This window comes from Panthera leo, chromosome Y (assembly GCF_018350215.1).
Source record: "Panthera leo isolate Ple1 chromosome Y, P.leo_Ple1_pat1.1, whole genome shotgun sequence".
Taxonomy (NCBI): Eukaryota; Metazoa; Chordata; class Mammalia; order Carnivora; family Felidae; genus Panthera; species Panthera leo.
Window position 1 is genome coordinate 7,416,382 of NC_056697.1, and position 25,994 is coordinate 7,442,375.

General features: G+C 34.5%; 1 protein-coding gene across 4 annotated transcripts in view; it reads right to left on the minus strand.

Annotated features, from left to right (window-relative positions):
- The window catches only part of LOC122212687 (probable ubiquitin carboxyl-terminal hydrolase FAF-X), a 160,413-nt gene that overhangs the window by 31,270 nt on the left and 103,149 nt on the right, over positions 1-25,994 (minus strand). For all 4 annotated transcript variants that reach the window (XM_042926655.1, XM_042926652.1, XM_042926654.1 and 1 more), the window contains exons 25-30: positions 23,008-23,133; positions 22,619-22,788; positions 3,775-3,883; positions 3,191-3,337; positions 2,264-2,410; positions 504-726 (exon numbers count right to left, since the gene is read on the minus strand). In XM_042926655.1, coding sequence (XP_042782589.1) covers positions 504-726; positions 2,264-2,410; positions 3,191-3,337; positions 3,775-3,883; positions 22,619-22,788; positions 23,008-23,133 — 922 coding nt within the window. The remainder of the gene's footprint in view (positions 1-503; positions 727-2,263; positions 2,411-3,190; positions 3,338-3,774; positions 3,884-22,618; positions 22,789-23,007; positions 23,134-25,994) is intronic.

The window sequence follows — 25,994 nt, forward strand, 5'->3', positions numbered from 1 at the left end:
TTTATTTATTACTCCTTTCCCTTTGTGTTTCAGTTGTAATAAACCTATCTAACAGAATAACTTACTATGTCATCAGACTGATGTGGGCATTAATTGACTAAAATGTACACAAATGTTATCTTTTTACATTCTCATTTTCAAAAGTTTAACTTTCTTAAAACTCAGATTAAAATAACACTGAAAAATCTCAAAGTGAGGGCTTGCAAATCTTTCCATTCATAACCTTTAGTATTCCATAACATCATTTTACATTTGATAAAATAAAACAATTTGCAAAGTTACTTGAAACACTTAAATGAAGGCATTTAAATAGAATTTGAGAACTTTTCTGTATGAAGTTTCTATACTTATAATAGTATTAATTATACACATTATTAAACTTATTAAACTACTTACTAGTTGCTAAAAACAAACACAAATTAAACATTTTCTAAAGGAAAGAAAAACCCATTAATTTTAAACAAAGAGGTATCTCAACCAACAAAACAACTTAAAATACTTACTAGTTATTGCTGTGCCTATGTAATACATTTCAGTCAAAGAGTCAACTATCTGTTTGAGGTTCTTTACACAGCCAACAGCTAAGGCTACAAGCAACTCAAAACCAGCACTGATAGTAGCTGGTGAACTACAGACTGGAATAGCCTGCTCTGCTGGCAGTTCTCCACTTCTCATACATTGTAAGTAAACTTTGGAAGCAGGAAAGATGAAATCATCAATTAATTCCTAAAGAGGTGAAAAAAATAGATGACATATTATTAGCAATAATATATTCTAAAAAAAAACCTCCCTTGGAAGGTAGTATTTTTATACTATTTGAGAAAATTAAACATCTTTTTACATTTTATTATATTAAAAAAAATTTTTTTAATGTTTATTCATTTTTGAAAGACAGAGAGAGGCAGAGTACAAACAGGGGTGGGGTGGAGAGAGAGGGAGACACAGAATCTGAAGCAGGCTCCCAGCTCTGAGCTGTCAGCACAGAGCCCGACACGGGGCTTGAACTCACAAACTGCAAGATCATGACCCTAGCCAAAGCCAGACACTCAACAGACTGAGCCACCCAGGCGCCCCAAATCTTTTTACATTTTGAAAACAATTTTGGATTTTCAAATAACAAAATGAAAGTTTTCAAAGCACTATTAAACACACAATTTTAGAGCTATTTTAAGGAACAAAAAAGCTGACTACAAGAAAAACATTCTAAATAAGCCTACACCTTTAAATAAATATGAACTAAAATCTTTAATGAAAAATTTTTAATGTTTATTTTGGATAAAGGGTGAGTGTGTGGGGGGGAAGGGGAGAGAGAGAGGGAGAGGCAGACACAGAATCTGAAGCAGGCTCCAGGCTCTGAGCTGTTAGTACAGAGCCTGATGTGGGGCTCGAACCCACAAACCATTGCAATATCATGACCGGAGCAGAAGCTGCATGCTTAACCGACCAACTCACCCAGGCACACACCAAAACCTCTCACCCTTTTTTTTTTTTGAAAGAGAAAGAGACAAAGAAAATGTATTTTCTTCAAATACAGTATATAATACACATAATATAGAAAATAAATGTTAATCAAGTACTTATGTTGTTGGTATGGCTTGTGGTCAACAATAAGCTATCAGTAGTTAAGTTTTTAGTGTGTCAAATAGTACATGTGCATTTTCAATTGCCTCAGGGGTCAGTGCCCATAACCCTCGCATTGTTGAAAGGTGAACTATAATTTTAAAATCTCTTGAGTTAAAGGCGGCACACATTTATTTAAAAATCACCATTTTATGCTAAGCAAAATAAGAGAAAGACAAGTATCATATGATTTTACTCCTGTGGAATTTGAGAAAGAAAAGAAATGAATATAGGGGAAAAAAGAGAAAAGCCCACACCAAAAAACAGATTCTTAAGTATAGAGAACAAACTGATAGTAACCAGAGGTGCAGGGTCAGGGAAACATGGGGGTGGTGAAATAGGTGATGTGGATTAAGGAGAGCACTTCCTATGATGAGAACTGGGTGTTGTACAAAGTGTTGAATCAACTATGTTATATATGTGAAACTAGTATTACGCTTTAGGTTAAAACTAGAATTTAAATAAAAACTTAAAAAATAAACAAATCGGTGTAACCTTTGAGATCAAGGTTTTTATAAGGTAAGTAACAAAGATGGTATCTCAAAGAAACTATTGTAGAGCTCAACCAAACAGATTTGCTAACAAACAAATGTTTGTTAAAAGGTCATGATAAGTAGGTATAGTGCTAAAATTTAGAACTTACTTTAATGAGATTAGCACCTCCTTTTTCACAACCAATATGATACTTTTTCTCAGGCGTTTGAAAGGCTAGTAGCTCTTTTGTTACCCCAAGGTGACCTTCCAAGATTGGCTCTTCAACACCCGTTTCACCTGTGGTTTTAACATTATCCTGCCAAAATAAAAATGTTAGAGATCTAACTCATAGGAAAGGAGAACAAAAAAAAAAGAAAGAACAAAAGGGAGCTGGAGGAAAGTGAGATCTCAGATGCAATTACTCCCAACCTTTCCATTCATGTGATTTCTTCTTCCTACTGCAGCACTCTTTGAACAGTAAATGTGGAAATTTGCCCCAAGAAGATACTGGCCATGTCTGCAGATCATTTTGGTTTTCACAATTGGGAAGGGAAGATACCACCTAACAATCAGAGGCTAAAGTGTTGGTCAACATCCTATAATGCACAGCACAGCTCCTCAAAACAAGGAATAACCTGGTCTAAAATGTCAATGGTTCAAGGTTGTGAAATACTATTTTGGAAGTAGTAGGCTTCACAAGCCTCTAAGAGAATGCTTATCTGCAGCCAAAAGCTATACACTTCAGAAATATACTCTCACAGAACTGGTAAAACTGGTATAAGGTACCAAGTGGTTAAATGTAAATGGCAACTTATCAGACTGTATTATTTAGAAACAAAAAATCAAGACTATTCATTAAATACAATAATAGATAAAATAGGCCAAAAATATCAAAGTGGAGAAACACTGAACATTAGCTTTCTGTCTCCCAACTGAAGTAAAACATTTCTATAAAACTAGTTTTATGTTCTATGAATTAGGAGTTACCTAGTAATGAAAAGTATACTCTTATTTTTATTATTCCCAAGGATTTTTTGTTTAACATACGCAAAACTATCAGCCCACTTTTAATAAAGCAGAATATTATACCACTTACCCTAATCCTTTGGAGCCAATCTATTTCACTGTTCAGAAGAACTTCAGCATTGGGTACATTAATATTGCTGTTGTAAGCGTAGTTAAGAAGATGCCGCAGAAGAGTGAAATAGTCACCTGAATGTTTACCTCTCTCTCTTGCTGTGTTCTGCAATATAATTATGTACTATGAATTTGCAAAGTCATGTTAAAAATTCATGTTAATTAAAAAAAAGTCCAGATCAGAAAGTAGGAACATCTATCTAGCAAAGACATAAAACATAAGGAGTTTGAATTACCTTTTTCCAAGAAAGTTTTATAAAAAGTAAAAGTCAGTTTACAAACATTACAGAAATTATTAGAAAATATTATTTTATTTACTAAGCATAAACCAAATTTTTTAAAAAAGATTTTTTAAAAACATCAATCTGTACATCCAATATGGGGCTTGAAATCAAAACTCTGAGTTCAAGAACTATATGCTCCACTGACTAAGCCAGCCAGGTGCCTTGCCTACCAAATCTTAATAAAACTTAAAACTGTAATTTCCTGAATGTTCTTGGTTTTAAGAATGAATCATATTGAGTCCATTAAAAAATGTCTTACCCCCAAAATGGTAAAGAGCAGAGTAATGAAGAAAAGTAGAGGTCTGTGTCCCATGCAACATCTGGTGCACATTAAAAAAAATTGCTCCTGCGCCAACTGACGAACAGTTCTGAAATGAAAACGTTTTTTATTTAATGTATTACATTAATGAAAAAAAAAGCTCCAATACACACTGGTTTATCTTTAGCAGGGGAGATGAATTAATTGGAAAATACAAGGCAGTGACTTGTAACTCATTAAAAATGAGATAGCAGCACAGAACAGATAAAAATAAACTATTTTTCAGAGAGTGAAACTTCAATCTATAACCACAGCTTGGAAATTAACTGGTTAAAGTTTCTTGCATTATGATGTGGGGGTAAGGTTTGCTAAAAATGAAAAGGGCAAATATACATGAATAAAACCATTATCTGCAGGATATCCTTTAAATTTTATTTATTTTGAGACAGAGAGAGAGAAAGAGAGCAAGTGAGTGTACAAGTGGGGATTCTGACGTGGGTCCTACCTCACAAACCATCAGATCATGACCTGAGCAGAAATCAAAAGTAGGACGCCTAACTGACTGAACCACCCAGGTGCCCACAGGATATCCTTTAAAATGTCCCTTGGAAAAAAAAACAACAAAATCTTGCAATAACCCAGAGCCTCAACAGAACATGGCATATAGTAATGAAAACTATTTTTTTTGGCCTCATGAAGAACTGTTTCAACGATCTGTACTTTGAAGCAAGTAACTCAAAACAGATGAAGCCATTTGTCATTTTTCAATGGTTGTCAAAATGATCATCAGATGAGAAGCAGGTGTGTTACTTGGGAAATAGAGAACTTCTTCAAAATACACATTCTTCAGCCCAATCTATACTTTCTGATTCAGAAACTCAGAGAGGTCCAGCAATCTACATTTTAATAAGGAATCTTAAGGATTCTGATATACACCAAAATTTAAGGATCATTTGAATACTATATTGATTATATATTTTCATCTCATTGAGGATTTTTAGAAACAGTCTGTAATTTCAGTACCAAAAATTTCATGTAACTTTTATTTATTTATATCTTCAAAAATGTTGAATAATATGTTGATCTCTCTGGAATATTGTGTTTATGATGATGATTCTGAAACCTACATAAGAGGTATTCTATAGTTACCACGCTGGTAAAGACTACTTGTTTAAAAGCTAGAGGTCTGTCTGCAATTCCCATTAGAAATGAGACCTTAAAGTTTTCACAAATTTGGGAAAAGCCTTACCGTTAGTTGGGATAAAATGAAGGCAACAAAATTAGCTTAAAATCTATGAAATCAACAAAGCACAAATGCCTCAGTCAACTTTTGAGCTTTTGGAAACAACCAAAGAGCGTGTTAACAAAATCAGATCAGAAAAAGACTTCAATAAAGCACCCATCCAGCAACACCCAGTCTCACCTGAATCTGTGAATGTACAAAAAAACATCAACCTACTGATGCCTGTGCAAATCTGCCAGTGCCTGAACTCCATACAGTCTGCTTTACTCAGAAAATGTGCCTAATTGGCATAGTTCTCCCTTACTATCCTCAGTGATAAGATTCAAAACAAGACAAAAACAAGTTTTGTTTTTTTTTTTATCAGTTTATCAGTGATAAATCCACTTCTGTCTTTTTGATTTCAGGTTAAATGGTGATCTCTTTAATCTTTGACAAAAGCAAAGTCTTTCAGGCTTTATAAATGAAGAGAAATATCCTGGTATTAATAGCCTAACACATGTTTAGGTGTTAACTGGTGGGTAAAAGGGCATTATAAATTACTTGTATTTGTGGATAAATGCCACATTTCTTTCTTCTTGACAGCTGCTAGATTCAAATTTGAAACAGAACATAATTAATGCCCATATCCTAACTTTAAAGTATTTTCTCAACTGGAAAAATTACTACTGAAGTTAATGCCTTAGGAATGAAAATTCTGCCAACCCCTACTATAATTCTTGAAAAAAACTTTTGGGTTGCTTGCTGGAAAATCATTAGCACCTGTTGTATCACAAGAGCAATTATGTATTGGGAGAGGAAAACATAAACATCAGAATATGAATGATGTGGTGTGGTGTTTGAATAGACATGTATTCCAATTCTAGTCCAGATTAGTTCCCCAAATACCAACCAAGGATCTAGTTCTGTGCTCCTCTTCCTTCAATTACCTTAGAGACGGAAGCTCTTATTCACACATATTATGGTTTCACAAAATTGTTAATAAGCAATGAATAAAAAAGAAGACGAGGAGAAGAGGAAATAATATATAGTTCAGTTTTAGTAAGCCAGATTACTAGCCAGACTTCAATTTATGTAGTCTGCCCAAATGTAAACTCACACAACTTTTAAGGATCTTAAAATTAAAAGTTCCTCTGATTTACAAATACCAAAGATGGGATTCAAAAAAACCTCCAAAATACATCTAAGTACATCCACATAAATAACTTCCTTCAAAATTTTCTGCAGAAGTGGTTTAATACTTTTAAAGAATTCGCAGGTGTCTCATAGTACACTGCTCAAACTCAGAAAAAATGAGTACACACTGAAAATATCTGATACTTGTCATTTTTCTGAAGAAAAAAAAAAAAAAACAGCCCAAGAAAATAACTTGAAATGTTAAGTCAAACATATCACCTCCACTCAAAACACAGCAATCACTTCCTATTTCATATAAGTCAAGGTGCAAGAGAACAGCGCTGCAAATTGTAGATATATTTGCAATTCCACCTTCAGTTGTTACCACGGACTTAAAATAAAATCCAAAATCCTTACAATGACCGATAGCTTTACATAATCACACACATTGCTAGTTATCTCTTACCTCATCTCTAAAAATGTCCCCCTTACTCACTCAGTTCTAGTAACAATGACCTTGTTTTTCTACTAGGAGGTCAAGAAGACGTGTCCAGAACTTTTACATATGCCGACACTTCTCTAAACCTATGTGTTCATTCCTTTAGTATTTCTTTCAGGTACTTAGATGAAAGTCAATTAGTTAGTGAAATATTTATTTCCTAATTATCCTATCTAAAGTATCAAATTTTATATGCAGTACATGGATTCACTTAAAAACAAACCAAACAAAAAACTGACATCACTAACAAAACAAAAGCTCAACAGTAGTGAAACCAAGTTAGGAGGTTAATATCCTATTTAAGTATTTTTATCAGGTTTTTAATGGGTTAAAACAAACTTCTTATATGAAAATTTGGAAATTAAAAATAAATAATGCTCAAAAAGGATAGAAGCAATATTGCATAGCAGCCAGTTCCAAGCTCCTGTTCCTCTATGGAAACATCAGAAACCAATCAAAAACTTACAGAACTCTTGAAAAACCAATCTGTATCAATCAAACAAACACCATATAACAAAAATCACAACTTAAAAATGATAGGAAAGTTTTTTGGTGCTCTCCCCACCATCTACTCTGTGTGGTATAAGTCCTTCAAGATGGCAAGCCACATTCACAATGTGAGATCTTGTTCCTGCTTCTGGATGGAGCAAAGAAGACCTTATTTGTAAACTATTGTGTTTGTGGCTAGTTTATCTAAGGCTTCTGCAGAACTGATGTACACAGAGAACACTCAATTTCTGTTTCTTCAGAACTCACTTATGGTGAAAAAGACAATGTAATGGGCAAAAACATCCTATGGCAACAGAAAAACCCAAAGCTCTTAGGAGCAAAGATTATAACTGAAACCTATAACTGACAAAGTAGCAAGACCTAGAGAGTGTTTTTGGGGAGAGGAAGTCAGGACTTTGAAAAGCAGCCAAAAACACTGAAAGAAAAGTCACATTAATAGGATGGGACAAATACTAAAAAAAACATGACAGTTAAGCTTTCACCTCAGGCTAATATGTAGGACAGTATGATCAGAGAGTGAATGATGAAGCATGGTTACAAATGTTTGCACAAATGTTTGCATAAAGTACTAAAGGAATGTACTATTAATACAGTTCCAATTTGTAAAACAGATTTTTCTTTGTACTTTGCCAAAATACTGGCACAACAAAATTTTTTTTAAAAAGCTGCATTTATTTAAGCAATTTACACCCCATGTGGGGTTCAAACTCATGACTCCCATATTAAAAGTCGCAGGCTCCACTCAATTAAGCCTAAGCCAGCAGGCGTCCCTGGCACTACATAATTAACTCTCCAACATCAAGAAGAGCAAGTCTGGAGAAGAGGACAGATCTAATTTCCAGTTATTACATGAATTGTAAAATTGATATGTACCATTTTCAGGGGGAAAAATAAAAAATTATACAAAGGGATAAAAAAGTATGGCGAATTCAAAGAAAAGAAATAAATTAACAGTGTACCTCAGGAAGCTAGATGTTGAACTTTCTACAAGATTTGAAACACTCATAAACATGATCAAACCACTGGGGTACAAAGGAAAAACAAGAATGTATGACAAAGTTTTATGAAAGAGATAGAAAGTGTTAGAAAATTGAAATAGAGATTCCAGACACAAAAAATAAACAACAGAAATAAAAAACTCCACAGTGGCATTCAAGACTAGATTTGAGGAGGCAGAGAAAAAGAGTAAGATAACAACAGATACAATCTAGTATGAGGAACATAAAGAAAAATTTAAAATGTCCAAGGAACATGTGACATACCATGAAGTAAACCAAAAGTCCCAGAAGACAGAAAGAATATTTTAACAATAATGACTGAACATTCTTAATTTTGATGAAAGACATGAAAATACACACCCAACAAAGGCCACAAACTTGAAACTGGAAAACCTGAGACAGAGTCACAGGGAAATACATTATAGTCAATTTACTGAGAGCCAAAGACTAGATTTGAAAGCATAAAGGATGAAGCAATTTGTCATACCTAAGTAATCTTCAGTAAGATTTACAGACGATTTCTCATCATAAACTCCCAATCAAGAAAGCAGAATGACAGATATAAAGTGACAAAAGAAAAAACTATCAACCAGTACAAAACATCTTCAATGAAGAAATTTCAAGATAAGAAAAAGTTAAGGGAATGTGATGAAGAGCTGTCCTAAAAGGGCATCCTACAAACGAAATGAAAACACACTAACCAGTTATATGAAGCCATATTCTGTAAACAACAGTGGTAACGGTTAACTATATTTGAAATACAAAAATCAGCACTGATCTGAGCATGTAGCTTCTCTTACTATGATACTCATGGATTTTGAAGTTTATTTATTTATTTTGAGAAGGAAAGCATGAGCAAGCACACAAACAGGGGGGAGGGACAGAGACAGAGAGAGAATCCTAAGTCGGCTCCATGCTGTCAGAGCACAGGCAGATGTAGGGCTCAGACCCATGAACATGATGAGATCATGACCTGAGCTTAAGTCAAAAGTCAGGCCCTCAGCTGACTGAGCCACCCAGCCTCCCCTTACTATGAGACTTAAAAGGCAAATGTAAGAAACAATTTTACATCTATGTGAATGGTCACACTAGTGTTTAGAGATGTAATCTTCAACAATAAATATACAAAGGAAAAGGACTAAAATGGAGACAACGGTATTTATGTTAGTAAAACTAACTTGGCATTTTTCAAACACACTGTTCTTATTCAAACTAGGACTGTTTAAGTTTAGGGTATTAACTGATATTCTTGGGATAACAACTTAGAGCCTATAAAAGATAAATCAATGACTATTAAGTCATTATTTATTTACTTTTTAAAAAGATTTTATTTTTAAGTGATGTCTACACTCAACATTTGTGGCTCAAATCCACAAATTTGAGATCAAGACTCATACACTGCATGTTATACCAAATGAGCCAGAGAGGTGCCTGTCATTCATTTACTTTAAATTTAAAGAGATTACACTCTCCCGTTAAAAGGCAAAGATTGCCAAAATGACTTAAAAAAGAATCACTTATGTCATCTACATGAGGCTCACTTTAGATACAAAGACACATAATTAAAAGTAAAAGATAATTTTGGAAGATAGCTGAATAGAGTTCCAAGATTCCATCTCCAAGCAAAAGTTGTGTCATGTAACAAAAGCAAATATTCTAGCAGCAACACATGTGAGTCAGAATGGTCAGTTAGGCACTATGTCCTCCAAATATCAGAGATACGTGTTTTGATTTTTGGTTGCTGCTCCTGGTAATACAGTGTAAATATAGAGGCGGGAAGTCATTATTCAACTCTCACTCCCACTGGGGAAACCACTCTGCTCTGGCTTAGCACTTCCATAGCATTAAAAAGGGCAGATGGATTTTGTCACTAACTTTTCTGATTCTTCTCTTATGATTCTGGTTCTTCTCTTCTCTTATTCTTCTCTTCTCTTATTCTTCTCTTCTCTTATTCTTCTCTTCTCTTATTCTTCTCTTCTCTTATTCTTCTCTTCTCTTATTCTTCTCTTCTCTTCTCTTCTCTTCTCTTCTCTTCTCTTCTCTTCTCTTCTCTTCTCTTCTCACATTTCAGGATTAGGACATTCAATAGCAAACACATATATGGGGGAATTTAGAAAAGTCACTATATGTGCTCAAGGAAGGGAAAAGGTTCAGAAAATACCTATGAAAACGTACAGTTTACACCCCAGGTTGATTATGAGAGCAGAGACTGCGTACAATAATAACAGCAATGACAACATCAAACACCAGCAAAACTGTGGGAAAGGGAAAATCTGATTTTCAGAAATACAACACTGTATATTTCTAATGTCCAGGTTTCATCAAAGAACATACAATGCATAAATTGCCAGGAAACTATAGTCCAGTCAAGAAAAAAAAAAACACAAGTCAACAAAGATGTCCCTGAAAACAATCAGATACTGACTTCAAGAAAAAAACAAAAAAAACAAAAAAACTGTTTTAAGGATGCTCAAAGAATGAAAAGAATGAGAACATCAAGAAAGGAGGTATGTATAAAATTAAAAACAAAACAATGAAGAGGCAGAAAACATAAAAAAGAAATCCCCTAAAAAATTATGCAGCTGGAAAGTATAATACCTTAAATGAAAAATCCATTTTAGAAATATTTAAGTAAGTAGATTTAATAGGTAGATTAAAGAAATCATCATATGTGAAGATAGAACAATTGTAATGATTGTGTCAGAAGCAGAAAGAATAACTGAAAGTGAACAAAGAGTCCAAGTGGAGGAAAAGAGACAGAAAGCAGCAGAGATTATTCGAAAAAGACTGAAAGATTTCCTCAATTTGAGGAGTGAAGTGGACATGCAGTTTAAGAACCTAAATGAATCCAACAGACCCACATATACACGTGTAATATATCTGAATTATCAAAAGCCAAACAAAAGAAGAATCTTGAGAGCAGCAAGAGAAGCAACAAATCAGGCACACAGGATTCTCATCAAAATTATCAGTGGGTTTCTCATCAAGAAGGCTATGGTCCAAAAAACTCCAAGCGCTGAAAGAAAAAAAAAAAACCTACCAAGCAGAAATACTACGTCTGACAAAACTGTATTTCAAATATGAGGAAGAAATTGAGCTGTACACAGATAAGCAAAACCTCAGAGTTTGTAATGTAAAGATGAAACTATATGGTAACTTCCTCTAACTCATATCAATAGGCAGCCCTTATAATAACATGGAATTCACTGGAAAAAACTAAACTTCTCAGATCTTATTAAAGAAAATGTCTCTAGAGAAATGTAACGCAACACAGGAAAAAACAAGGATACCACAGGAAATTTTAGCCTCTACGACTAGTATCTATAACAGACAATAAACACAGCCAAGTTCCTCCTCAATAAGGTCTATTTACCTAATAATGTCAAGTTCAGCTTTCAGCAAAATATAAAAGACACTAAAAGAAAAGTAAAAAACAAATTTTGAAGAAACAGAGCAAATATACCAGACTTGGAATTTGAAAATGTATAATTAATATACCAAGGGATCTAACAGGTAAAACAAAGAACATGTATGAACATGGGGGTGATGTAGACACAACAGTGGCAATTTTAGGAAACAACCAAATAAATGCTAATTATATATAAAAGTCACTGTAACAGAAAGGAATGCCTGTGGTGTAATCAAAAGATTACACAACTGAAGAAAATAGCTGGTGAAGTTGAAAAAATGGCAATAGAAACTCTGAAAATGGAAATGCAAAGGGCAAAAGATGATGAAACAGAATACCAAGAATTGTGAGACAACTACAGAAAGTAAAACATATGGATAATGGGTATATAACAAAGAAACAAAACAAGGAAATTATTTTAAGCAATAGCAATGGAGAATTGTCCAAAATCAACGATACTCTAAATCAGTGATCAAGAAAACTGAGGCCACCATGAAAGATAATACCAAAACATGTACACATAGGCATTTTTTATGTGTCCAGAAAACCAAAGAAAAAGTGGAAATCTTGAAAGAAGTGAGATTAAAAATCCTTACCTATACAGAGGAGCAATAATGATTACTTTTGACATCTCTTCAGTAACCATGAAAGCAAGAAGAAAATAGAGTGAAATATTTAAAGTATTGAAAGGAAAAACCCATCAACTTAGAAATCTGTACACAGCAAAACTGTCATTAAAACATGAAAGACAAAAAACAAAAAACAATTAAAAAAAAAACCACTTTCTCAAACAAAATGTAAGGAAATTGTCAGTAGACTTATCCTACAAAATGTTAAAAGAAATATTTCAGAAGAAAGGAAAATGATACAGGTCTGAAACTTAAATCTATACAAAGAAATACAGAGTTTTAGAGAAGTACTATATTAAGGGGGAAAATCTTACTTTTCTTACTATTAACAGATAATAGTCTATTCAAAATAATAATGGGGACAGTAACTTGTTGAGTACAGCTTATGGACATATGAAATGAATGACAGCAATGTTACAAAGAAAAGAAGGCGATTTGGAAACTCTATGTTATAAGGAATTTGGCTCATTCTTGAACCTGCAGTGTTCTTGCAGATTCAAGAGTAACCACATTAAAAAGTAATTAAGGGAGTATAAGTGATAAGATGGGGAAGAACAGAATCAGATCAAATGCTGAATTAAAACCAGATCAGTGAACCCACATTAGCCAGATTATCGATAGGAGGTTTCCATGCTTGTCCCTCTAACAAAAACAATTAATTTAATAAACCACTACGCATCCACAAAAATATCCCTGGGACAGATTCAGAGTTGAATGAGGCTGCAGCACATAAAAATCAGGGCACAAAAACTGAGAATGGCCACATAGAAAAGTGTACATTAATTACCCCATCCCTGAGGAAAATGCAACTCAAAGCAAAGAGAGATCTACTCAGTTGGAATTTTCTCTCATGGAGGAAAATGAAAACAGGAGGAACCCAGATAACCTTGTCACTGCTGCAGCCATGCTCTCTACTTCTCCAGTGACTTAAAATTTCTGCTTTTGACAACTAATATCTATGGCCTTGGTTATACAGAATAGGGCCTGTATCCTTCTCAACCCTGACCTTAACTTCTCAGAATTGCCATACTCTCATGAAGCGGGAGCTTGCACATCCCATCATCCAGCACCAATATATTAACACACAGGTAAAGATCTTTCTGTCTGGAAGAGGTGACTGCTCCCTCAAATATGCACACAACTAAGAGCTACTAAAATATGGAGAATCAAGGAAGTAAGACACCAGCAATGAATAAAATAATCTTTAAGTAACTGACTCCACAGAAACGAAAACTACAAACTGCCTCACAAAGAATTCAAAATAATTGTTTAAAAAAGATTAATGAGTACAAGAGAATATACACAACTCAATGAACCCAAGAACACAATACATGAATATATGAAGACTGAAAACAGAAATATTTGAAAAGAAACAAAAGGGAAATTCTGCAGCCGAACAATACAATGAATAAAATGAAAAAATTCATCAGAGTCCTTCACCAGCAGAAATAAAATAGAAGAAGGAATATGTGAATACTAAGAGATATCATTTGTAATTGTCCAGTTAGTGGAGGAAAAAAAGAGAGAAAAAGAAAAATAGTAATAAAAAGTCTTGTAACATCAAGAAACACCAATAAATACATGTTGGGAGTCACCGAAGGAGAAGAAACAAATGGGCTTATTTTGAGATAGAACTTCCAAATTGTGGGAGGGATACAGATTATGAGATTTATAAAATTCAAAAGATCCCAAATGCAAACCAATATAAAGACTTTACCAAGACACACGTGTTACAATCCAATTATCAAAAGTTAAAGACAAAGAAGGAATTTCGATAGCAAGAAAAGTGACTCTCTTCAAAGGAAAAGAATCCTCCATTAAGACTGTAAGAGGATTTGTCAGCAGAACTTGACAAACCAGTAGAACAAGAGAGAAATATTCAAAGTGTTAAAAGGAAAAAAAATGTTAACCAAGCATGCTATACTTGGGAAAACTGTCCATCAGAAATGAATAAAATATAAATGCATCTGAAGCAAACAAAGGTAAGATAATGCATTACCACAAGATCTGCCTTATAAGAAATGCTAAAGGAAGTTCTTCATGTTGAAAGAATGTTAATCAGTAACATAAAAATATATATAAAAGTATAAAACTGGTAAAGATAAATATAGTCAAATTCACTCATTCATTCACTTGTTCATTCATTCATTCATTCATTCATTCATTCATTCATTCATTCATCATTCATTCACCCACCATTATGGTGGTATATGAATCACTACTATCTCTAACAGCTGTAAAGGCTAAAGTTTTAAACTCACTGTAGTTATAATTTGTTAATGGACACACAATAAAAAGATGTAAACTGTGAATAAAAGGGCCAAAAGACACGAATAGACGTATCTCTAAGAGAGATACCTGACTAGAGCTAATTAGCACATGAACAAATGCTCACCATTAGGGACATGCAAATCAAACCCACAAGGAGATACAACTTTATGTCAAAAACAACAGATACTATATTGAAAAAAATCAAGGATGCTGGGGTGGCTCTGTCAGTTAAGCGCTGAATCTTGTTCTCAGCTCAGGTCGTAAGTGCAAGCCATACTTGAGAAAAATGAATCAAAGTGTATCATTACACAAAAAAATCAAATCATAAAATAGAATAGCAAAGATGGAGGGAATAGTCAACAATTAAGAAAATGGCAAGAGTAAGTTTGTATCTATTAACAAACTATTATATCTATTACTTTAAATGTAAATGGCCTAAATTTGCTAATCAAAAACAAAACAAAAAACCTCCACCCTGAATAGATAATGGATTAGAAAAAAAACCAAGATCTCACCATCTGCTGCCTACAATAAAGTGACACTGGCTGACGCTGAAGAAAAGAATAAAGATTATTCCATGCTAATGGTAACCGAAAGAGAACAGGGTAGACAAAACAACGTTAAGTCAAAAACTCTCACTAAAAACAAGGAAGGATATTAAGTAATGGTAAAGAGTCAATTCAACTGGATGTTCAACACCAACATCAAAGCATCTAAATATAAAACAAATACAGATTTGAAGGTACAAATATTGCAATACGATAATACAAAGAAACTTGATATACTCCATTCTTAAGAATAGATTACTCAGCCAGAAAACTAGTAAGAAAACAGCAGAACTGAACAACACTATAGACTAAATAGACCTAACTAGATATATTCAGAACTTTTCATCCATGCTTCTGAGCAAGCATTAAGTAAGAGAATCAAAATGAGGGAACTTATGGGGCGCCTGGATGGCTCAGTTAGTTGAGTGTCTGACTCTTGATTTTGGCTCAGGTGATGATCCCAGGTCTGAGATGGAGCCCTGTGTTAGGCTCCATGCTGAGTGGAAAGCCTGCTTCAGATTCTATTTCCACCCGCCTTCTCTCCTGCTCTCTAAGATACAAATAAAAGATATAACAAAAACGGAATTTAAAAAATATCTTGAGAAAATGAAAGCAGAACATACCAAAACTTGTGGAAGGCAGGAAAAGCAATCTCAAAAGGAAGTTTCAAATTGAGAAACCCTTACCTATACTAAGAAAAATAGAAAACTTAAATAAAATCCGAAAATAAAAGGGGAAACACTGTAATGTATGTCTCAGGAATAAAACGGATAATGAATTATGAAAAAATGTTATTGTAGTGTTACAATCAAATACTAACAAAAATCTAAAAAGACCTGGTAATTTCCTAGAAATATACAATCTACCAAATCTGAATCATGAAAGAGAAACAATGAACAAACCGAAACAAATTAAGAAGCATGAATTAACAATTAAAAACTCCCAACCAATACAGAGAGTTTCATGGGTAATTCATGGCTCTACCACTGACAGGCAATTAATCCTATTCTTTTAAAGTTTTCCAAAAACACAGAGTAAGTGAGTACAGCTCCAAACTTCTTTTATGAGGATAGCATCATCTCTATATATATCAAAGCTAGCTAAAAACACGTTAAGAAAACTACAGGCCAATATCCCTGATAAAAATCACCAGAACTATTATACAAACCAAATTTAACAGCACATAAAAAGGGTTACATCATGACCTTGTGGAAATTATCTCTGGAATGCAAGGATGACTCAATATATATAAATCAGTCAGTGATACGTCACATTAACAAAATGTAGTAGTAACAGAACGATCAGCTCAATACATGCAGAAAAGCATTTAGTAAAAGTTAAATATTCATCTGTGATTAAAATTTAAAAAGAAATAGAAGGAACTTACCTCAATACAATTAATGTGAAAGCCAATAGTTAACATCATAATCAATGGTGGAAACCCGAAAAGCTTTCTAACATACAGTATAAGGCAAGGGATACCCACTCTCACCACTTCTATTATCACAGAAGTAAAAATTCTTTCTAGAGCAATTAGACAAAACATAAAATGGATCCAGAAGAGTAAAACTGACTATAGAAAAATGAAAATATATGTAGGAAACTTTACTCAATAACAAAAAATATCTGTTGGAACTAAAGTTGTGGAATACAAAATCAAAACATAAAAAAGTTTTATTTCTATAAACAAACAAGGATTAAAAAAAAGATACTAAGAAAGCAAGCTTGTTACTAATATGAACAAAATAAGATGCTTACAATAAACTTAAAGAGGTGTAGGGTTTGTAAACTGAAAATTTTAAAACTGATGAAGGAAATTACAGACAGACATCCCATATCTATGGATCAGAAGTATTAATATGGTTATAATGTTCATTCGAACAAAAATCTACTTCAATATAATCCCTGTCAAAATACTAATCGCATGCTTACAGAAACAGAAAAACAATCCTATATTCATATGGTGCCACAAAATACCCCTAATAATCAAAGCAATCCCAATTAAGAACAAAGTTAGAGGTATCATACATTGTTGGATATGACACCAAAAGTACAGCAAAACACAAAAATAGATACAGGGTTGCATCAAACTTTTTAAAAAGCCTCAGCAAAGCAAAGGAAACAACAGATTGAAAAGGCAACCTATAGAATGAAAGAATCTATTTGGAAACCATGATTCTGGTAAGAAGTTTTTATCCAAAATGTATGGAACTTATGCAGCTTAACATAAAAAAAAATAAAATCCCTCAAATGGGCAAAAAACATTAACGGACACATTTTTCAAAGACAATATATAAAGGCTGATAGAAATGTAACAAGAACATTGTGACTCATCATCAGGAAATAAAATTAAAACCAAGATAGGTATCACCTTAGACCCATTAGACCTATTTTCAAAAAGGCAAGAGATAACCAGTGTTTGCAAGGATGTGGATTAAAAAAAGAACACACTGCACAATGTTGGTGAAATGTAAATCTGTAAATCTATTATGGATTCCTTAAGAGAAACTAAAAATAAAACTACCATATCATCCAGCAGTCCAATTTCTGCATATATATCCAACTGAGTGAAATTAATCTTTAAGATCTACTCTCCAATTCAGTCCTAAGTGTTTATTATAGATGGCTAGACAAAGAAAACATGATATGTATGTACAGTGGAGAACAGCTCAGCTGTTCGAGAGAAGTGAATTCTTCATTTGTGACAACATGGGTGAACCAGGAGGGCAAGAGGCCAAATGAAACAAGCCAGACCTACAAAAGACAAGTATGCATGCACAATCTCACATAAATATGGAATTGAAAAATCTCACATTTTTAAAAGGAGAGAGTAGAATGGTATTTAGGAAAATCTTGGTTAAAGGGCACAAAATTTTGATTATTCAGAATTTTGACAAGTTTTGTAGAAATAAAGTACAATTTGGTAACTATATTTAGTGCTTAAAATTTGCTAACAGATGATCTCAAGTTTGCAAATTTGCAAAAAATAGAAAAAATAAATAAATGCACTGTGTGAAGCAAAGGATGTATTAGTTACCTTGATTTCAGTAACCATGCCACAATTTACATATTTAAGAAATTCACAGTATATGCTGTACATACACATAACTTTTATTTATCAGGTACACCTCAGTAAAGCTGGGAAAATTTTTAAAAATAAAAATAGGTCAGTATACAATATTAAACAATTGATTTTGTTTTCTGAAGAAAATTTTTCTTTAAAATTATAATGCATCAAAAAAAACCTTAATACCAATCTTTTCCAATATTAATCTTAGCACTTGTGACCAATTTGCAAATTTTAGAAAACAAACATTAGTACAGGTAAACTCTGTACATGAAATGTAGTAACAAGTTACATAGTTATATATATTTAAGTGAAAGATATAAAAAGGCATAAAACATGAAAGAATCAATAATATGGAAAATGAGTAGAGATATGGTAGATAATATTCAAAAGACACCAATAATCACTTTAAAATTAAAAGGTCTAAATACACAAAAATACATACTTTAGCACATTACAGACTAGTATATATTACTAAAAGAAACCCCTATTAAAAACACGGATTAAAATTAAAGTGCTGGAGAAGACATTCTATACTACTCAGTAAGAAAGCTGGAGAAGTGATAATTCAGACAAAATTATAATTTCACACAGAGCAGACTACAGAGCAAGGAAAGTTATCAGAACACTATTTATGCAACTATCAATAGCACAAAATACATGAGGTAGAAGTTGATAAAAATTCAGGGAGAGATAGAAGTGCTCACTATTACAGTTGGAGACTTCAGTACCCCACTACCAGTAACCGACGGATCCATCAGTCAGAAAATGAATAATGACACAGCTGAACTGAAGAGCACCACCAATTAACTGTATATAATGAACATCTAGAAAGTACTTCCTCTAATGAAAGCAGAATGTATATTCATCTCAGATTGACACTGACAGAATTTTCTATCAATAGGATAGAAATTTCTGGGATATAAAACATATCTTAAAATATTTAAAAGAATGATCATACAAAGTATGTTTTCAGATCACAATGGAATTAAAAATCAATTAACAGAGAGATGGCTAGAAAACCCTAACATATGCTTAATAGAGAGATGAAACTACATAATTCTAAGTAACACATGGGTCAAGGAAGAAAAAATTAAGCTATTTAAAAACTATTCATTTAAAACACAAACAAAATATACTTCATCAACATTTTTTAGGGTATAGCAAAAGCAGTGTGCTCAGCAGCAAATACATACTAAGAAAGGAAGACCTACTCCAATGATTAACCTACGTTCCCAACATGAAAAAAGTAGTAGAAGAACAGTAAATTAGATTCGAAACCAATGAATAGATCTGTAACAAGGAAGGGAATCCAAACAGTTATCAAAAAACATCCCCCAACAACAACAACAAAAGAAGCCAAGGAATAGAAAAATTCACTGGTGAATTATACTAAAGAAGAAATGTAACAAATCAATAATTTTTAGTGAATAATTTAAAGGGAGAGACTTCCTAATTACTCCTTAACATGAAAATCATCTTGATAACAAAGCCCAACAAAGATATACCAAGACCCTAAATAACCCCATAAGAATATAAATATATAAATATTCCCAGAAAGGCCAACTAGCATATGAGAAGAAACTCAAAAGTGAAATGTCAATCAAAACACAACAAAATGTCACTCTGCACCCATTAGGATGACCACTATCAAAATAAGAGGTGTCATACAGCTTGTGAAATAATTGGAACAATTGCACCATGTTGGTGGAAATGTAAAAAGCCGCTCTCACTACGAAAACGGTATTGAGATTCCTCAAAATATTAAAAACAGAATTAACTGGCAGTAAAGTGTCTGATGTTTCAGGTCATGATCTCACAGTCTGTGAATTCAAGCCCTGCGTTGGGCTCTACACGGACTACTTTGGATTCTGTCTCCCTCTCTCTCTCTCCTCCCCTGTGTGGACGCTTCCTGCTCCCTCTCTCTCTCAAAAATAAGTAAGTAAACATTAAAAAAAGGGAATTAACTATAACCCAGTAATCCTACTTCTGGATACAGGCAGAATAATTCAAACAGTAGGCTCTGAAGAGATGTTTGCACATTCAAATTCATCACAGAATTGTTAACCATAGCCAAGAGACAGAAGCAACAGAAATGTTTATCAACAGACGAATGAATAAAAAATATGTGACAATACATACAGTGCAATTTTATGTAGCCTGAAAAAGGAGGGAAATCCTGTCAAGTGGTTTGACATGGAAAAACCTCCAGGATAACACACTAAACAAATAATCCATTGACATAAAGACAAACACCACATGATTCCAATCACACAAAGTATCTAAAGTAGTAAAAAATCACCGAAACAGAAAGTAAAAAGGTGTTGCCAAAGCAGAGTAGTGGTGATGTGCTGGGGGACATATTAGCATTTAGTGGGTATGATGTTTCACTATTGCAAGATGAAAAAATTCTAGAGCTCTATTATGCAATACTATAAATATATTTAATATTAATTAGCTATATGGTCTTTAGAAAATTTAATGTTATATATTTGTACCATAATAAAAATAAAATCCCCAACAAATTAGTAACAAATTCGTAAGTGTATTAAAAATATTCTATGTAATGATCAAGTGAGATTTACTCCAGTAATGCAAGAGATTTAATACATAAATCAGTATTTTTTTTAATACATCACATAAATAAAATAAAGAGAAAAATCCTGTTACCATTTCAATGGATTCAGAAAAAAAAACCTCACTGAATTCCAACCTTTTTATGATAAATTCATTTAACGACCAAGGAATAAAAAGGAAACTTCTCAAAAGGATGAAGATCATACACAAAAATCTTTGAGTTAACCTCCTAACCAGTGACTAAAGACTAAAATCTTTCTGTATCAGGACAACACAAGGATGTCATTATCACCACTTCTATTCAAAATATGCAAAGAAAAGGAAAATGAAACATACCAAAATTGGGAAGGAGGAAGTGAAACTATTTCCATTTGTAAATGACACAATGTTATATATTAATACAATCCTGAAGAATTCATCAAGAAACTGAATTCAGCAAAACTGTAAACTATGAAGTCAATATGTAAAAGTTACCTGCATTTCTATACACTAAGCAATGAATATCCAGAGACAACAAGAAATTAGTTAAGAAAACAGTACTACCCACAAAAACAGCAAAAAGGATAAAACACTCAGGAATAAATAAACGTAACTAAGAAGGTACAAGGAGATGTTGAAAAAAATGGAAGATCTAAATAAAATACAACATGTGTTGATGTACTGAAAGACTTCATATTACTAAGATACTAATACTACTCAAAGTGATCTATAGATTTCATGTAATCTTGCTCAAGATTCCAACTGTACTTATAGCTGAATGGGGAGAACCTATGTAAAATTCACATTAACAACCCAAATTATTTATTTATTTAAACAATTTTAATGTTACTATTTTTTTTGAGAGAGCTCATGAAAGAGTGCACATGCGTGAGCAAGGGAGGGGTAGGTTACACAGCATCTGAAGCAGGTTCCAGGCTCTGGGCTGTCAGTACAGAGACTGACATGGGGCTCGAAGTCACGGAATGTGAGATCATGACCTGAACCAAAGTTGGATGCTTAACAGTGAGCCACTTAGGCATCCCTGAACAATCCAATTTAAAAATGAGTGTATTTCTCCACACTAGATATACCATAGGCACATGAAAAAATCTCAACTTTGCTACAGAAATAATCTAAACCATGATAAAATGCCATGTTGTCTCATCCACAGGAAGGGCTACTATTCTGAAAAAGTTAACTAATAACAAGCATGGGAGAGGGTATGGAGAAACTGGAATCTCTGTACATTGCTGGTGGCAATATAAAATAGTGCACCATTGTGGAATTCAGTTTTGTGGACCCTCAAGAAGCTTAACATAGAATTACCATTTCACCTAGCATAACTATTTCTCAGGTACATTTTTAAAAGAACTGAGCATGTGTACCCCAACAGATATCCAGGTTCATAGCAATTAGCATAGTAGCATTATTGATTTATAATAGCCATGGGTAGAAACAACCCAATTATCCATCAACTGATGAATGTATAAGTAAAAACATGGCATATATACAGACAATGGATTATTCAGCTTTAAAAAGGAAATTCTGCAACATGCTCCAACATGGATGAACTTTGAGAACATCGTGCTAATTGAAACAATACAAGCACAAAAGGACTAATACTTTGTGATTCCTGTTATGTGAGAGATACTTAAAAGATGCAAGTTCACAGAGACAGTATGTAGATCAGAAGTAACCAGGAGATAGAGGTTTGGAAAATGGGAATCATCAGTTAAAAACAAATTGTTAGGGGGATAAAAAATTTAACAGATAGTGGTGATAATTGCACAACACTTTATTTAAAAGCCTAAAGGTCACTGAACTGTCCACCTGGGTTAAGTGAAACGTGAAATAAATGTTTCCTATACATAAAAGTGCTAAGTAAACAACCAAAGTTTCCTTATTTAACTTCTGATAAATTATGATAAAAACTAATTCATTTCTGTTTAAAAGAATAAGGTCAGCTTTCTTTTAGAGAAAAAAAAAAAAAAAATCACTTACTTGCTGGGACAGTGCAACACTAAGTCAATGATAAATGTCTGCCAGGCTTTTTCTTTACTAAGTGCATCCAAGGCTGTTGGAATTAGAGCAAAACATAATGTCATCACTTCCAATGCTTCACAGCAAACCTGTTCATCCTCCAGTTCTGGCTCACTGCTTGCACTGGATGTCTGTAAAGTTAGGGAATCAAGAATAAATTACTCATTAATTTAAGATACACTGAAGTGTTTTCCTTTCAAGATAAAATTATATATTGTTACATTAATTATAGCAATAAGCTTAAACTATTAAGGTACAAATGACTTGGTCTTAAAGATGTCAGAGATGATGAAAATTTAGTTATGTGCACAATTAACATAAAAGAAACACAGTTTTGTAATCATTCTTACCATCTCATACATTTTTGTGATTTCTTCATTTGGGCTAAATACCAGCTCTAAGGCCCCACATCCTGATGCCCAGATGATCTTTTGTATAGCTCTAATTACACAAGTATCAGGCATATACCTTGAAGCCTGAAAGAAAATGAATACTTAAAAATGCTGACAAAATATGAAGTGAAATAATCAGAAAACAAAATATTTCTCTTTGTGCAAGTAGTAGTATAAATGACTGTAAATAACACAAATATGCTACACACTACCTAGTGTCTAAAAGTAGCCTTGGTACCATTTTTTTACCTCTTCACCTCAAGTCATAAAATATATGCAGATGAAGCAAAAACATGTTTATCTGCTACAGACTAAGTATGCCTTAGGTTAAAATGTAATCTGGCTCATTACATACTTTTAAGAATTTTTAAACACAGGAAAACCAAATCACCCAGCCATTAATTTCTATGTGCGTACATGGATAAGGAAAAATAAGCCTACCAAAGCATGTGTGACTTGGTTACTTTTCACAATACTACACAATATGACCGCATTTGTGCAAAATTTAAAAAACAGAGAACTACTCTATAATGACAAAAAGCAGAGCAGCGATTCCCTGTAGGTCAGAGTAGAAAACTGCTGGGCTGATGAAAAGCCTATTTTCTTGACTGTACCATATATGCTCACCATATGCTTTATTTTGACCTAGTTCATACAGTATAAAAATTATACCTCAAGTAACGTGTTTAAAAGTTTTAAAAAGTGTTTTCTAAAGTACTATTATTAATAGAGAACATTAAATACAATTTCATGAAACTTACGCTAAAATAAAAGAGGTTATAGTCTCAGTATTTAATCCTAAATTATGATAATCTTCATTTATTTATGAGTAAGTAGATACTGTGTCAAGAATAATAAAAAATAAACCATTCAAAGGGGGAAGATGGCGGCGTAGGAGGACGCTGGGCTCACCGCGTCCTGCTGGTCACTTAGATTCCACCTACACCTGCCTAAATAACCCACAAAACCGCCAGAAGACTAGCAGAACAGAGTCTCCGGAGCCAAGCCCAGACGAGAGGCCCACGGAAGAGGGTAGGAAGGGCAGCGAGGTGGTGCGCGCTACCTGGACTGGCAGGAGGGAGCTGGGGTGGAGGGGCAGCCCGCTGGCCAAGCAGAGCCCCCGAGTCTGGCTGGCAAAAGCGGAGGGGCAGACGGAGTGTGTTTGGACAGCAAGCGGGACTTAACAACTGGAAGGTTATAAGTTAACAGCTCTGCTCAGAGAGCGGGAAGGCTGGAGGACAACAGGAGGGAGAGTTGTTGAGCCCCAGACGACAGAGCTCAGCTTGGTGGGGAACAAAGGCGCTCGCCCACCAGTGCCGTCTCCCTCGCCCACGCCACAGCCAAAATCCCAAAGGGAACCAGTTCCTGCCAGGGAACTTGCTTGCACCTCAAACACTGAATGCTGTGCTTCTGTGGATCCATCCTTCCGGCGGCAGGTCTGACTCCCTCCAGGTGCCGCAGGGCCTCTCCCGAAGTGGACCTCCATAGGAAGAGTGAGCTGAGCCTGCCCCTCCCATCCCTGTGCACCTTGCGGATCCACCCCAGCTAACACGCCAGATCCCCAGCACCACAAGCCTGGCAGCGTGCAAGTAGCCCAGAAGGGCCATGCCACACTGCAGTGAATCCTGCCCCTAGGAGAGGGGAAGAGAAGTTACACACCAGTCTGACTGGGGCCCCTGCGGTGGGCTGGGGGCAGACATCGGGTCTGACTGCAGCCGCGCCCACCAACGCAAGTTATTCACGACAGCACAGGGGAAGTGCCCTGCAGTTCAGCACCACTCCAGGGACTATCCAAAGTGACGAACGAAAGAATTCCCCTCAAAAGAATCTCCAGGAAATAGCGACAGCTAACCAACTGATTAAAAGCGATTTAAACAACATAACAGAAAGTGAATTTAGAATAACAGTCATGAAAGTAATCGCTGGGCTTGAAAACAGTATAAAGGACAGCAGAGAATCTATTGTTACAGAGATCAAGGGACTAAGGAACAGCCAGGAGGAGCTAAAAAATGCCATTAATGAGCTGCAAAATAAAATGGAGATGACCACAGCTTGGACTGAAGAGGCAGAGGAGAAAATAGGTGAACTGGAAGATAAAATTATGGAAAAAGAAGAAGCTGAGAAAAAGAGAGATAAAAAAATCCAGGAGTATGAGGGGAAAATTAGAGAACTAAGTGACGCACTAAAGAGAAAATATTTATGCATAATTGGTATTCCAGAGGAGGAAGAGAGAGAGAAAGGTGCTGAAGGTGTACTTGAAGAAATAGTAGCTGAGAACTTCCCTGATCTGGGGAAGGAAAAAGGCATTGAAATCCAAGAGGCACAAGAACTCCCTTCAGATGTAACTTGAATCGATCTTCTGCACGACCTATCATAGTGAAACTGGCAAAATACAAGGATAGAGAGAAAATTCTAAAAACAGCTAGGGATATGTGTGCTCTAACATATAAAGGGAGACCAATAAGACTCATGACGGATCTCTCTACTGAAAGTTGGCAGGCCAGAAAGGAATGGCAGGAAATCTTCAATGTGATGACAGAAAAAATATGCAGCTGAGAATCCTTTATCCAGCAAGTCTGTCATTTAGAATAGAAGGAGAGATAAAGGTCTTCCCAAACAAACAAAAACTGAAGGAATTCGTCACCACTAAACCAGCCCTACAAGAGATCCTAAGGGGGATCCTGTGAGACAAAGTACCAGAGACATTGCTACAAGCATGAAACCTACGGACATCACAATGAGTCTAAACCCATATCTTTCTATAATAACACTGAATGTACATGGACTAAATGTGCTAACCAAAAGACATAGAGTATCAGAATGGATAAAAAACAAGACCCATCTATTTGCTGTCTAGAAGAGACTCATTTTAGACCTAAGGACACCTTCAGATTGAAAGTGAGGGGATGGAGAACTATTTATCATGCTACTGGAAGTCAAAAGAA